Source organism: Rattus rattus, chromosome 9, assembly GCF_011064425.1.
Source record: "Rattus rattus isolate New Zealand chromosome 9, Rrattus_CSIRO_v1, whole genome shotgun sequence".
NCBI classification, from domain to species: domain Eukaryota; kingdom Metazoa; phylum Chordata; class Mammalia; order Rodentia; family Muridae; genus Rattus; species Rattus rattus.
In genome coordinates, this window is record NC_046162.1 from 87,015,591 (window position 1) to 87,030,599 (window position 15,009).

Consider the following 15,009-nt stretch of genomic DNA (forward strand, 5'->3'; position numbering starts at 1 on the left):
AATTAAGAGTCAAAATTATGCACAACCCCCCCATGTCTTCAACAAAAAGAATCTAAATGATAGTTTATTTGGGGACACAACAACATTACAAAGCTGTCTTTTTAATTATATGTCTTCCTCTTCTAAGGATGCAATTCTAGAGCTAAGCAGTAGTTGAGCATGGGCTCTGTGGATTGAGAAGAAGTCTTCTGGCATTGTCCATCAATCATGCTTATAAAGAGCAGGTCCATCTTCCACAGGGTTGTCAGCCATCTACAGTACAGATTTGATCATGACATTTACTCTGCTTAGAAACCTCTCTTTGTTCAGCCCTCACTCTCTTATGGTTAGCTCGTTGCTGACTAAATGTGAGCTTCCTGTAGCTCCCTCACCCAGACAAGAGGACTGTGTGCAATCAATAGCCATCTCCTAAGGAAGGCAGACATGTCCCCACCATCTGACCCTGCCTCACTTGTCTGCTGGACTTTGTGTGTCCGACCTTAGGCTCCTCCTAGTTGATTACAGCTGTGACATCTTCCTGGCCAAAGCTAGCCACCCCTGTTAGAACTTACTAGACACTGGTGCAGACTTCATGCTGAACTACATGCTGTTTCTGTAGTCTAGTTACATTGACCACTGAATCTCCACTGTACCACATGCCTGCCTGATGTATAAGGCATTCAATAAATCAATGTTCTTATTAACTTCATTCTCTTATCATTTCCGGGAACTTGTGTATTTCTGAGAGAATCAAACCTCTTTGGCTGAGTAGGAGAAGAATGAGATGACCAAGGCTATGGCCATACAGCCCTAAGTCATCCTGAGTTGTGGTCCCTTTAGTCATGGTAAGATTGTTTTTACACAGTAGAGGGCTATGGATCCTATATCACAATGTCCTGCTGCCGTGCTCATGGACTCACTCAATGAACCTTTAAGCCATTTAGGATGAATTGTTTCTTCTGTAAGTTTCCTTAGACATGGTCTTATCACAGCAATAGAAAAGCAAAACCAGGAGTATACTAACTTTAAAGTGATGTGGACTAGGAGCTACACACATGGGAATATGTCTGAAGGTGCAGCACTTCATTTCCTTGGGGCATGATTCATCTCCTGAACATCATAAAACACTGTTTCGAACACTTTCTGGAGTCTCCCTCAACATGCTCCAAGTTTTTCAAATGCTGAAATATTCAAATCTGTTTATGGAATATGAAGACATCAGAAAGACAAGGGTGAAAATTGCTGCTAGATGTCTGAAGGTTCATCACCTGCAGGAGCCTAGCTTATGCTATATCCTCCTTTGTACCTCTGGGTCCTTCCCTTAGCTTCACCAGCTCCAGTCTTCTCTCAAGCTCAACTGTTGATTCTGGCCCTTGGGAGAGTGTTCTTCCCCTCTCCAGCCTGTACACTGTCAGTAGAATCTTCCACTAGCACAGCCTTTTCTATGCACCTTAGAACGTGCCGTGAAATCTGTAACGAGAGCCACACTCTCTCATCCCACCAGACTTATAGTTCATCTCTGAGCAAGTGCTCCCACAAGTTCCAAATGCAAGGCACATCTCCAAACTAGGGGAGCTGCCCTGACCTCTAAGCCAGCTTCTCTCAGACTCCTTCCCACTCTCTGTCTCTGAGAAAGTTAAGGAGTACAATGTGATCACTCTTATAGGCCAAAGTGAGTGAAGTTGATCCCAGTAGTTGGCACATGGCATTCCCTATACTTGCTCATTCCCATGTCCTAGTGGTTTTCCGGTCCTCTCCCCTTTCAGCTTGGATCCCCCAACATACTTACTTTTGGGAGAAGACAGAGCACAGGCCATGGTCATCCCTGTTTTGATGAAACCCACCAGAACTACGATGATGGCTGTCTTCATGTTGGCTCTGGCTGGGCTGAATTCACAAAACCATTTATACCTACAGTAAAGCTAGAAGCTGGGTAGGGGACAAGGCTGTCAATGAGGAATTCTCTCTCTCTGCTTAAATGTGTAAACAAATATAGACAGGGCTTTCAAGAAAAGGCCTGACATTCCACTGCCTGCTTTATCTGTTCCATAATTGATTGCTCTCTAATTGTTGTATGGTAGATTCAAATTATAATCATGAAAGAATCCCAAACACATTTAACAACTGAGTTACTTGTTACATTACAGCTTGGCCCTAGAATGAATGATGTGCAAAGGAAATATTAATTTATGTACACAGGCTCAGCGTGTCTGGTGAAAGCTGACACAGAGACACTCAGTGAAGTGTATCAGGACCTTTCTGTGTCTTCCTGAATATCTACATCTATATGAATATGTCCTGTTTTTTAGGAGAGGTTTCTATAGAGGTCCTTTGGAGCTCTATAGAAGGGATTCCTGAACAACTGTTTAATCTCTGCCTCTCTTCCATGCAGATGTAAGAAATAAAGTCATTCCTAGAGGAGACAGATACTCAAAGACTTCAAAGTGGCTAGGGTCAGTTAAAAGTCAAGAGGCAGGCTCCCGATCGATGATGGGTGGTTGCCTTTGACCAATGCTCTCCTGTTTTTTTTTTAAGATTCATTTATTTATTTTATTTATATCAGTACATTGCAGCTGTCTTCAGTCACACCAGAAGAGGACATCAGTGCCCATTGCAGATGGTTGTGAGCCACCATGTGGTTGCTGGGAATTGAACTCAGGACCTCTGCAAGAGCAGACAGTGCTCCTAACTGCTGAGCCATCTCTCCAGCACTGACCAATGCTTTCGTGTAAGTCAGGTCTTCATACAGAAGTCTGCATATACGAGTCCTGGGGTAAAGGGAGCCTTAGGAGAATGTGCAGTGTTTCTTGTCCCCACAAGAGCCTGCCTCTTTTTTATACTTACTATAGATAGATAGATAGAGAGAGAGAGAGAGAGAGAGAGAGAGAGAGAGAGAGAGAGAGAGAGAGAGAGAGAGCTGTAGTTGGAGAGCTGGGGAAATGGCTCAGATGTAGTGTCACTTGCTTTGGAAGTATCTTCTCCCTATATGGCTCCCCTCTCAGAATTTTTTTGGTCTCACACATTGTTCCATGTGTTTCTAGTCCTTCAGATTTAGGAAACATTTCTTAGTGTTTATTACTTATAATGCACAATAAAAATGATGATGAAGACAGTTTATTTTGGACACAGACACGTGAGGACGTTGTCACCGCATGCTAGATCTTCCTCTTCTCAGGATGCAATTCTAGGAGAAGGCAGTAGCCACACATGGGTCTGTGGATCCAGAAGAAATCCTGTGGGGCTGGAAATCAGTCATGCTTATAAAATCGAATCCAACTTCTGCATGCTCTAAGTCATCTGCTATACAGAGTTGATCATGGTATTATCCCAGCTTAAAACCTCTAGTTGTTCAGTTCTTCTCTCTACTTGGCAGCTCATTGCTGACTGGATGTGCGCTTACCTTCGAATCTGTCACCCAAACACCACAGAAATATGGAACAAGCAATTCCCCAACTCCCAAGGAGGGCCCAGACTTGTCCTATTAACTGTTTCTTACTCCCTTGTCTGGTTGACTAAGTGTGTCCTAAGTTAAGCTTCTGGGTGTTGAACTCTGCTCTGACATCTTCCATGACATAGGTGGTCACCACTGTTAGAACTTGCTAGAAACTGGTGCAGAGCTCATGCTGACACACAGGCTATTTCTACAGTCTAGTTCCATTGATGTTTGAATCTCCATTGTAACACAAACCTACCTGACATATGAGATCTTCAATAAATGAGTATTCCCATTAACTTCATTTCCCCTCCTAATAACATGTGTTTTATTGAGTCAAATACTTTTTCTGAGGGGGAGAAGAGTGTAATATCCAAGTTTATTACTCTGTAGGTCTCAGTTGTGGTGGCCTGTGTCACTTTTTCACTCTGAAACTGTCTTTGCATGGTAGAGGACACATCACATAACCTGGTGTCCTTCTTCTGTTGTCTTCCATTTCCTTTCTGTTGCAAACCTCCAGCCTCTTGTGTTCAGCCAGTGGACACAGCAATATGGGACTGTCCAAAGAATGTCCCCTGGAAACTGACTAGGTCCCTTCCACATACACTGATGAATGTTGCAGTGTGGATGATAATGACCCTTCTAGGCTTATATATTTGAATGATCTGTTCAGTTTTTGTAACATTGTGGAAATACATTGGGAAGTATGGATTTATTGGAGGAATTGTATCACAGGGGACAGGCTAGAAGCTTTCAGAGGCCCATATTTGTCCCTGTTATCTCACTCTCTTCCTCAGGATTGCTTCTCAAGATGCAAGCCTGCAGACAAGGTTTCAGTGCCATGTCTACATGCCTGTTGCCATGCTCCCCACCACAAGGGTCAAGGACTCACTCTCTGAACCTTTGAGCCCCCAATAAACTTTATCTATCACTTGCCTTGGTCATTGTGTCCTATTACAATAATAGAAAAGTACAAGACAGGAATATACTCACTTTAAAAACAGGAGGTATGCATATATAACCCCACCTACTAGGACAGCACTTCTTCATTTTGGGGCACGATTCATCTCCTGAGCACTGATTAACACTAATGCCAGCTGGTATTGGTGATATCATGGGACAAGCTCCAGGCTTTACTATTTCTGAAATATACAATGATGTTTATGCAACCTGAAGCAGTAAAAAAAAAACAAGGTTGAGAATAGATGCTAGAGATCTGAAGGCTCATCACCTGCAGGAGACCAGCTTACTCTATATCCTCCTCTACTTCCCAGGGCTCTTGCCTGTGCCTCACCAGCTCCAGTCTTGATCTGAAGCCTGAGTATTGACTTTATCTCTCCACAAACTATAAGCTCTCATTAGAAAAGAAGTTCCATCAACACGGCCCCTTCTTTGTACCTTAGAACATGCCATAAAATCTCTAATGATAGCCACACTCTCTCATCCTACCAGACCCATGATTCTTCTTTGAACAAGTGCCTAAGAATCCCATATACAATTTACATGTCCAAACGAGGTTAGGTGTCTTCATATACATCACAGCTTTTATCACATGCATCTCTCTCTCTCTCTCTCTCTCTCTCTCTCTCTCTCTCTCTCTCTCCATCTCTATCTCTAAATCTTTATCTCTCTGCCTCTCTATGTCTCTTTGTCTCTCTGTCTCTATCTCTATCTATCTATCTATCTATCTATCTATCTATCTATCTATCTATCTATCTATCTATCTCTCCTTTTCTCCTAAGAGGATAAGATATGCACAGTGATCACTGACTCCTATAGGACAAAGACAATGAGTTTGACCCAAGCAGTTGTCTCATGGGTTTCCTCTCTGGTACCTCAGTCCAAGCTTGTATTGGGATTTGAGGCTTCTCTGATTTCAGCATTGGTCCCCTTAACATACTCACTTTTAGAAGAAAACAGAGCGTAGGCCATATTCATGCTCATGGTGATCAAAGCCACCAGAAGCAAGACTGTGGCTGTCTTCATGTTGGTGCTGGCTGGACTGAACACACAAAATTATTTATAGCCTCAGTACTGCTAGAAGTATGGGTGTGGCAGGAAGCAGTCAATGGGGAAATCTATGAAGACAAGAGCTTTCCAGATAGTGTCTGCCCATCACCTGGATCCTTTTTCTGTTTTGTAACTTTTTTCTAATCATTCTTTGACATATGCAAAGGATTACCATGAAAGAGTTACAAACACATTTCAGTACTGTGTGACTTATTCTACCACATCTTGGCCCTTGTATGAATGATGACTAAAGAAAATATTTATTTGGAATCTCCAAGCTGTAAAGGGTAGGCCGTGATGATGGAAGTTACTTCCACAGGGCTGTCAGCCATCTACAGTACAGATTTGAGCATGACATTTACTCTGCTTAGAAACCACTCTTTGTTCAGCCCTCACTCTCTGATGGCTAGCTCATTGTTGATTGGATGTGGACATCTTTTAGCGTCACTCACCCAGACACAACAGCTGCCATGGGCAATCAGTTCCCATCTCCTAAGGAAGGTGAACTTTTCTCCCACCATCTGACCCTGCCTCCCTTGTCATCTGGACTTTGTGTGTTCTAACTTAAGCTTTCTCAAGTTGATTGCAGCTGGGACATCTTCCCGCGCAATGCTAGCTATTCACCCCTGTTAGAAGTTACTAGAAACTGGTGCAGAGCTCATGCTAACACTCAGGCTGTTTCTTTAGTCTAATTACATTGACCTTTAAATGTTCTTTCTATCACCTGCCTGCCCAACTTATAAGACATTCAATAAATGAATTTTCCCATTAACTTCATTGTCTTCACCCCCACCCTAAACGATGTGTTATCCTGGGAGAGTCAAACCTCTTTGGCTGAGGAGCAGAATAGTGAGATGTCCAAGGTCATGGTCCTATGGTCCTAAGTCATCCTGATTTGTGTTCCTTTTAGTCATGGTGAAATTGATTTTACACAATGTCTTGTTGCCACGCTCCCCAACATGATGGTCGTGGATGCGCTCACTGAACTTGTAGGTTCCCTCGGTGATGGTATTATCACAACAATAGAAAAGCAAAACAGGCAGTATACTCACTTTAAAGTGAGGTGGACTCAGGATATGTGCACGTGCAAATATGTTTGATGGTGCAGCACTTCATTTCCTTGGGGCAGGATTCATCTCCTGAACACTGTACTTTCAAACACTTCCTGGGGGCTGTTTGGAACACACTCCAGGTTTTTCTAATGCTGAAATATACAAGGATGTTTATGGAGCCTGGAGACGTCAGAGAGACAAGGTTGAGAATTGATGCTAGAGATCTGAAGGCTCATCACCTGCAGGAGACCAGCTTACTCTATATCCTCCTTTGCACCCCAGGGCTCTTCCCTCTGCCTCACCAGCTCCCGTCTTGCTTTCAAGCCTGCCTGTTGATTCTGGCCCTTGGGAGAGTGTTCTCCCCTTCTGCAGCCTATACAGTCTCAATAGAAAGAAACTTCCACCATCACGGCTTGTTCTTTACAACTTGAAGATGCCATAAAATCTCTAATGACAGTCACACCTCTCTCATCAAATCAGACCATCAGTTCATCTCTGAGCAAACGCTCCCATAAATCCCATATGCAAGACGCATCTCTAAACTAGGGGAGCTACCCTGATCTGTTATCACAGTTTCTGTCAGACACAGTTTCTGTCAAAGAGACCTATAAACGCTTTGATTCAAGCAGTATGCACATGGCTTTCCCCTATGCTAGCTTACACCCAGGTCCTACTAGGATTTGAGCTCTCTCTGCTTTCACCTTGGTCTCCTTAACACACTTACTTTTGAGATTAGACGGAGCCCAGGCCATATTCATCTTCATGTCAATCAAAGCTTCCAAAACTGAGACTGTGGCTTTCTTCATGATGTCTCTGGCTGGGCTGAACTCACAAAGTCATTTATACCCTCCATAAATCTAGAAGTATGGGTGTAGGTGGAATCAGTCAATGGGGAAATCAATAAAATCAAGAGCTTTCCACAACATGCATGCTTATAATCTGATTCCTTCGTTTGTTTGTTTCCTATCTGACTTCTCCCTAATTGACTTTTGTTGGATCCAGATGATAACAATGAAAGTGTCAAGAATGCAGTTTTTCATTGTGTTATTTGCTACATCACAGCTTGTCCCTTGTATGAATGAAGAGCAATGGAATTATTTCTTTCTGTATAGCTTAGTGTCTCAACCTGAGAGCTGAAGCAGAGGCCTAGTGAGGAGTGTCAGGGACCATCTGGGTTTCCTGGATGTCTAGTTACATAAGGATGTAGCATGATTATGGGGGAGATTGTAGTTGTGTCTTATGGACCTCTAGAGATGAGAACACTAAACATTGTAGAATCTGGGCCACTTTTATGTGCAGAGGGAGGCAATGAAGTCACTCCTGGAAGAGATGGATGGATACTCAAACTTCAAACTGGATAGGATCAGTTAAAAGTAAAGAGGCAGCCTCCCTGGTGCTAGGTGGTTGTCTTTGACCAAAGTTTTCTGTAAGCAAAGTCTTTGTACAGAAGGCTGCATATGTGAGCAGTGTTGAGGGGATGGGAGCTATAGGAGAACATGCAGTGTTCAACATGCAATGTCCTTTGTCCCCAAGCAGCGACCCTGCCTCTTTTGCTATTCTTACAGTAGACTTTCAGAGATAAAGTTGTAGCTGCAGTCCAAGAGCAGTGAGAATGCCCTAGACATCATGTATCTAGATTTGCAGTGCTGGGATTCCAGGATTTTACCACTACCACTTTGCTTAGTGTATTGGAAGCAACTGGCTAGACAGTTCTGCTTTCCTTGGGAACCCTAGCCAAGCATATATTGTTTTATTCCCAACTAAATTGCTAAGTTTAACTCTCAGATCACATACTACACAACACACGGTAAAGACATCTCCCTTTCTATATACACATATGTAAATAAATGCTTGTCTTACAGAAATGGCTGTAATATTTTCTGGCTGCAAAAAGATTCAAGAGGTTCCACAAGTCCAGAGAAGCAGAGAAACAGAGAAATATAAGTAGAATCTAGATTGATGAGTTAACGAACCAGGGTGTAGGGGAGAAGCTGGAAAAACTGGTGGCTCCAAGTGAGGCCTCCTCATGTCACCTGCTTGAAAGCTAAGCTGTAGAGTTGTTGAGTTTAACTGTAGAAGCAAAGAGCTGAACCAGGCCTGGATGAAGGACAAACAGATGGCAGGTCCAGATGGGTCAACAAGATGGGACACAGATGACAGTAGAGTTGCCTTTATCCATAGAAGATACCGATACCAAACTGGAACTCCTTGGAGAGTCATCCATTTTTGTCCTGTTGATCCTCGACACATATAACTAAGAGGTAAGATGAGAAGTTAATTGTGGGGCCTTCACAGTGCCTTTTAGAGATCCCAAGTGATGAGTCGTGCCATTTCCTTGGTCTGATGTGTCCAGTAGGCTTTCAGCCTGGCTTTTTTTTTTTTTTTTTTTTTTTTTTTATACAATGCACTTCCATGTGCCCCATATAGTTTCATTCACCCAAATAAATGTATAGCATGCCCCATTTCCTACTCCTAAGAGTGAGTTGTTTGTTCACCTGTGTGGTATAGACGGTATTAGACAGGTGCCACCATTCACACGCCCACCCAGGTTCAGAGTCATTCCTCACTCTAAAAATGGAATGAAAAGCTGCTTTTAGGAAAATAGAGTCACTCAGGGCAACCCAGGTTGTTGTACCAATCTGAGAACCAATCGTCTTACACAATATGGAGAATTTAGGATTGATCACCAGCCTGTTCTCAACACCTTCTGAAGAGTCGTTTGTTGGGTAGGTGGTAAGAGCCTTTTATCTTACTCTTAGTATAGCCTTTGGTTATTGTTTTTTATCACTGCTAGATGGTGGCTTGTTTAACCCTTTCCTCGTCCCTCATGGTCATAGCTGGGACCATGCTTGTTCAAAAGGGCTTTGAGTGGGACAAGAGGGACAGAGCTCCAACATGACCTAGGAAGACATTGTGAAATACCTGGCACAGCATCAGGGCGACTACCCAGTGGCTCAAAGTGCCGAGATGCACCTAACAAGATGCCAGCAGAGGCAAAGCATCTGCGGGAAGCACGGAGAAGGCGGGGAAGAAAGTAGGGCATCCGATTGTTCTCAACAGGAGAAAAGCACCAGGAGGGTATTGTGCTTAACTCATCGGTCAAAGGAAAATTTCTACTGCCTGAAGAAATGGAGATTGGGGAGCTGTGTTCAACTATGCAAGGAATGTTAGACTTTTCTCTATCACCGCTGGGGAGTAGAGGATGCACAAGCATCTCATGAAGCAGGCCAGTCCTGTGATGATTACCAAGGTTGTTTCTAGCAACTCCTATTTAGGAAACTAAATAAAGAAAGAAAGGGTTCTCAAAACTTATGTGTGAATTAAATTTTTTTCACAGAGGCTTGTGGGAAGCTTCCTGCACTTCAAGAGGATACATGTGAGGAAGCAAAGCCAAGGCCTGGGTGAGTGCTCGCTTCTTGTTGCTTATGTTGTCCTGGTTCCTGACATTTTCTGAAGGCTGACAAATGTCTGATTGCACTCCCAAGAGAGACAGTTGTCACTCTCCAGGAGGGAATGAGATGCATGGGGGCATGGAGCTAGGAGGAACAGTTAATTTTGGTGGGATATATTTTAATTTCTTTTGGGTTTTATATAATGTCAATTATTACCAATTATTCCCCAAGCTCTCTTTCAAGATCTATGAATAAATAAAGATGTTTTGAGACAAGTACAGGGGAAGGTAATCTACGACAACCATCCCAGCACCACAGAAAGTTCTTAGTGGACTGCTTTACAGGGGAAAGGTAAAAGACAGCCTTCTTTATGCAAGCACATGAAATGTATACTTCATCAGAACCACAGATAAAACATAATAGATTCTGGAAAGAAATACATGCCCAACACAGTAACTCAGCTAGCCCTCAAAATTAACATGGGAGAAGGAAAAGAAATAGCAATAAGTCAGCAAAACAAAACATCATCTAGTATATCTATACGAAATGGAAAATCCCATTCTGTAATTAACACTAAATGGCCTCAACTTAACACTAAAAAGATACAATTTTATGTGATCTCCAACAAACACATTTATTAAAAACTATGAAAACATACCGGGTTGGGGATTTAGCTCAGTGGTAGAGCTCTTGCCTAGCAAGAACAAGGCCCTAGCAAGGCCCTGGGTTCGGTCCCAAGCTCCGAAAAAAAAAACAAAAACAAAAAAAACAAAAAACAAACAAAAAAAAAAACAATCAAAATACGGAAATTTTTGGGCTGGGGATGTAGCTCAGTGGTAGAGCGCTTGCCTAGCAAGCGCAAGGCCCTGGGTTCGTCCCCAGCTCCAAAAAAAAAAAAAAAAAAAAAAGAAAAGACATACCAAAACTGACTATCAAAGGATGGAAGTCAAAGTATCAAGCAAATAGAAAGCATCAAAAGCAGCTTGCTTTTATCAAAGTAAACATCAAACCAAAGCTAATTAGAAGAGATTTTTTTTATAAAGGACACTCCACGTTATTTAAAAGGATAATTCATCAAGGATATATAACATCCATAAATTCAATGAAATATATTTTGGGGTCTTGAATTTCATAAAACGCACAGTAGACGACATATTGGGACACATAAGTCCTGACACAATAATGGTGGGGACTGCAGTATTCCAGTCTTAGAGAGGTATTCTGAGCTAAAACGAAGAAAATCCAGAGCTAAAATACTCTGAGTGACCTGGAATGTATATGATTTCTTTCACTCAGCAGAGATGGAATATAATTTTTCTTAGTAGCACATGGAAACTTTTCTAACATCGATTACATCTCAAGAAAGAAGTTAAGTCTTAACAGCAACAAAATTGAGATAAATCTTTGTTTCCTATTAGGCAGGCCATGATGCAATAAAATAGAAATCAACAATAAGGGAAACTACAGAAACCATAAAAATATTTGAAGACTAAATAATACATTTTTAAATGAACAGCGAGTGGGTTATCGAAGACATCAGAGAAGAAAGGAAAATTTTCTAGAGACAAAAATGAAATCATATTCACTCAGAACTTAGACAAGAAACATGTTATAAAATAATAATGGTAGGAGAGGAAGAAGTTAAACCATCCTATTTGCAATTGTCCAGAGTCTACTAGAAAGTTCCTGGACCCAAAAACCACAATAAAGTTGCAGGATATATGTGTGTGTGTGTGCATATGTGCATGTACACACACACACACACACACACACACACACACACAGAGGCAAGAAAGGGTGTGGAGAGAAAGGAATCTTTATTCACTGTTGGTGGGGTTGTAAATTTCTGTTACAAACTAACAGAAATCAGTTTGAGATTTCTTAAAAAAATAAATACAGAACTACTGTATGACCCAGATACCTTACCCCTGGGCATATATACCCAGAGAATTCCATACCATACTATACGATAGGGATACCTGAATGCCTATGCTTATTGGAAAGAGAATGTGGGAGGAAGGCTCTGAAGGGAGGAGAGCAGTACTGGCTGGCACTCAGATGTTGCTCTGGAAGTCATAAGAAACTTCCCTTGCTCTGCCTCCTGCAAAACCAGAAGCCTGAAGAAAGTCCATGTGGAATGCCAAGCAAGTAGGTAAGCTTTCTCATAGTAGACTAACAAAGGAGGGAGATCCCTGAGTTTTTCCTGATGTAACAGGTGGATTCTCACAGGGAAGGCTCCATGAAGTCCTTTGTTGTTCCTGGGTGAAGCGGTCCTGCCTCTGTGGAACTGAACTGTGTATACCTCCAGTTTACCCAGGGCAGGGCTGTAATGGGACCCCATGGGACAAGAACTAATAATTATGAAGGAGGAGATCCCAATTCCAGCCCTAACCTTGCTCTCTCAAGAACAATGCAGACACGAACAGGCCCTGTCTACTCTAGGCCTCATCTGATAAATGAGATGATGGATCGATTCTTCTCCACCTAAGAATTCAAGACTCCCAGATGCCACAGGATTCTTAAGAGCTGCAATTTCTGAGGCCCGTGCACCTTTGGGGAAAACATCCCTCATCTTCAACTGTTGAAACAGAGCCTTGTCTTGAGATACCCTCTCTGAGTCCACCTCTGTGAAGTATATTCATGCATCATTTATGGTGTCTGGTACCTGTGGAGGCCTGAAGAGAAAAAGGCATTGGAATTCACCAAAACAGATATTAGAGATGGCCATGGACTGCCATGTGCATTCTGGAAATCAAATCCATCTCCCCTACAAGAGCAGCAAACCTTCTTCATTGCAGAGTCATCTCCCCAACCTTTGACCCATGGGACTCCCTTGCCATTCTCAGAGGCAGCAGCATGCCATTTTCTTCAGATATCACATTGCTGCATTCTTTTCTGTCATTCCAATTCTCTTTTGCCTCCCTTTCAGGATGCACAGCTCCATTCAGGGCCTGAGTAATCAAGGATAAACTCTTTATTCCAGGACCCTTAATTTAATCCTATCTGCCAAGTCCCATTTTCCATGTCTGATGGTTTGAATACACTTGGGCCAGGGCAATGGCACTCTTAGGAGGTGTAACCTTGTTGGAGGAAGCGTGTCATTGTGGGGGTGGGCTTTGAAACCCTCCTCCTAGCCATGTGGAAGCCAATCTTTTCCTGTTCGCCTTTGTAACAAGATGTAGAATTCTGAGTTCCTCCAGTGCCATGTCTGTCTGGATGCTTCCATGCTCCCCACCTTGACAATAATGGACTGAACCTCTGAACCTGTAAGCCAGCCCCAATTAAATGTTTCTTACAAAAGATGCCTTGGTCATAAGAGTCTCTTCAGAGCAATGAAACCCTAAGACACCATGTGTGGTGACAATGATTGGTTCTGGGAATTATGATGTGGTCACATCGGGAAGCCATTGTTCAGGGCTCTGTACCTTGCCTCAGTTCCAAGGACCATCCATTTCTCTCCAGTTCCATCCATTCAGAATGGAGTTTTCTATCTCTGAATCTATACTATAGATTCCCCACTACCCTGGCTTCCCTGACCACCACTCTCAGGAAGGTGTCATGCACCAGAACCTTCCGTGAGGAGAGGTAGGTTCTGCATGTGTTCTACACTAGTACTTTTTAATGCGGTAGCCATCAGCTCATGAGCATGGTGTGATGGACAAGCTGAATATAATTTTTTGTTGCATTTTATTGAAATTTAAGTAGATACCTAGCCAGTGGCTAATGTATCAGACATCTCAAATACAGACAGAGGAAGCCAGAAGTCAAAAGTTGTTTGCTGCCACCCTGTCAGATCTGCTTTAGGTCTGTTTCTAAGGAGTAGCTGATACTGGAGGGAACTGTGCTTGTTGGTTCAGAGAAGAAGGTTTGGTTTCACTTTTCTACAAAAGGCAAGGCTTGGCTTCCAAGGCCATCTTCTCCTTGTCTATATGACTCAGGGAGTCCTCCCTTTGGGAATCATACAAGTGTTTCAACAGGAAAGAAGCCCAGTACAGGGTACTGACCTGTGGGTTGGCATTGGCTGCAGTGCTGCCAAGTATTTTCCAGTTGTTAGCCTGTTTCCACAAAGCAAGAGTTAGACCATACAGCCTAAGGGTTCCTTTCCCAGCTTCAATACACTTCAAGTCTATGAACCATCCATCAGACCTACCATTCATTCAATTCTACTGTTCTCTCTGACCTAGGTAAAGTAAGTTATGACTGGGAATTATTAAGTAGTCATGGGGTAAGCCATTGATATTTTAGAGCCAAACAGGACACTCTGGCTTCTGTCATCCATTTGCTGTATGGCTTAGATTGGTGACCCATGACTAATATGAACTTCGGAAAACTTTGTCCCCTTTCTGGCTGCACCACACCCCTCCCCTCCACATTGTACTGTATCCCCTATTCACAGCCCCGCCCCCACCCAGAATGTTGGCCTGATAAACCTTAGGATCAACTTTGTCGCTCTGGACTACTCTTTCACAAATGATTCCCAAGCAAATCTATAAGCCTCAGAAAATCCCTTCTCACTGTGTCTCTATCTCTTCATTTGTAAAACTGTGGGCACTGGTACCCACCTCATACAGAAGAGTTAGGGGAAAGACTAATGGAGCTGAAGGCGATTGCAACCCCATAGGAAGAACAATATCAACTAACCAGACCACCCAGAGCTCCCAGAGACTAAATTACAACCAAAAAGTATACATGGAGGGATCCATGGCTCCAGATACATATGTAGCAGAGGATGGCCCTATGTGGCATCAGTGGGAGGGGAGACCCTTGGTCCTGTGGAGGCTTGATGCTCCAGCATGGGGGGGATGCTAGAGTGGTGTGGTGAGAATGGGTGAGTGGATAGAGGGGCACCCTCATCGAGGCAAAGGGGAGGGGAGAGAGGAGGATGAGATAGGTGGGTTGTGGAGGGGTTACCAGGAAGGGGATATCATTTGAAATGTAAACAAATAAAATGATTGTTAAAAAAATAAAATAAGATAACATTCTCATTAGAAGTATGGCCAGAAGTTTTTTGAGAGCACAAAGCCAGGAGCACTTGTTAAGGTCTCAGCCTTTACTCAGTCTCGCTGCCTTTGCAAACTGTGGTTTATACCTAATAGCACCAGGTGGTTCCAACCCAAATGAGAATCAAGATAAAAATCACAAC

The 15,009-nt window shown here is 42.8% G+C and overlaps 1 protein-coding gene and 1 pseudogene across 1 annotated transcript; both read right to left on the reverse strand.

Annotated features, from left to right (window-relative positions):
• Window positions 1–201: 201 nt before the first annotated feature.
• Window positions 202–1,850, reverse strand: LOC116910398 (annotated as a pseudogene).
• A 2,490-nt stretch (window positions 1,851–4,340) lies between these two features.
• LOC116910378 (WAP four-disulfide core domain protein 18-like) lies at window positions 4,341–5,398 on the reverse strand. The gene is made up of 3 exons (XM_032914224.1): window positions 5,317–5,398; window positions 4,444–4,554; window positions 4,341–4,363 (listed from the first exon to the last, which is right to left on the reverse strand). The coding sequence occupies exons 1-3, from the start codon at window positions 5,396–5,398 to the stop codon at window positions 4,341–4,343; spliced, it is 216 nt and encodes a 71-aa protein (XP_032770115.1).
• Between the last annotated feature and the right edge of the window lie 9,611 nt (window positions 5,399–15,009).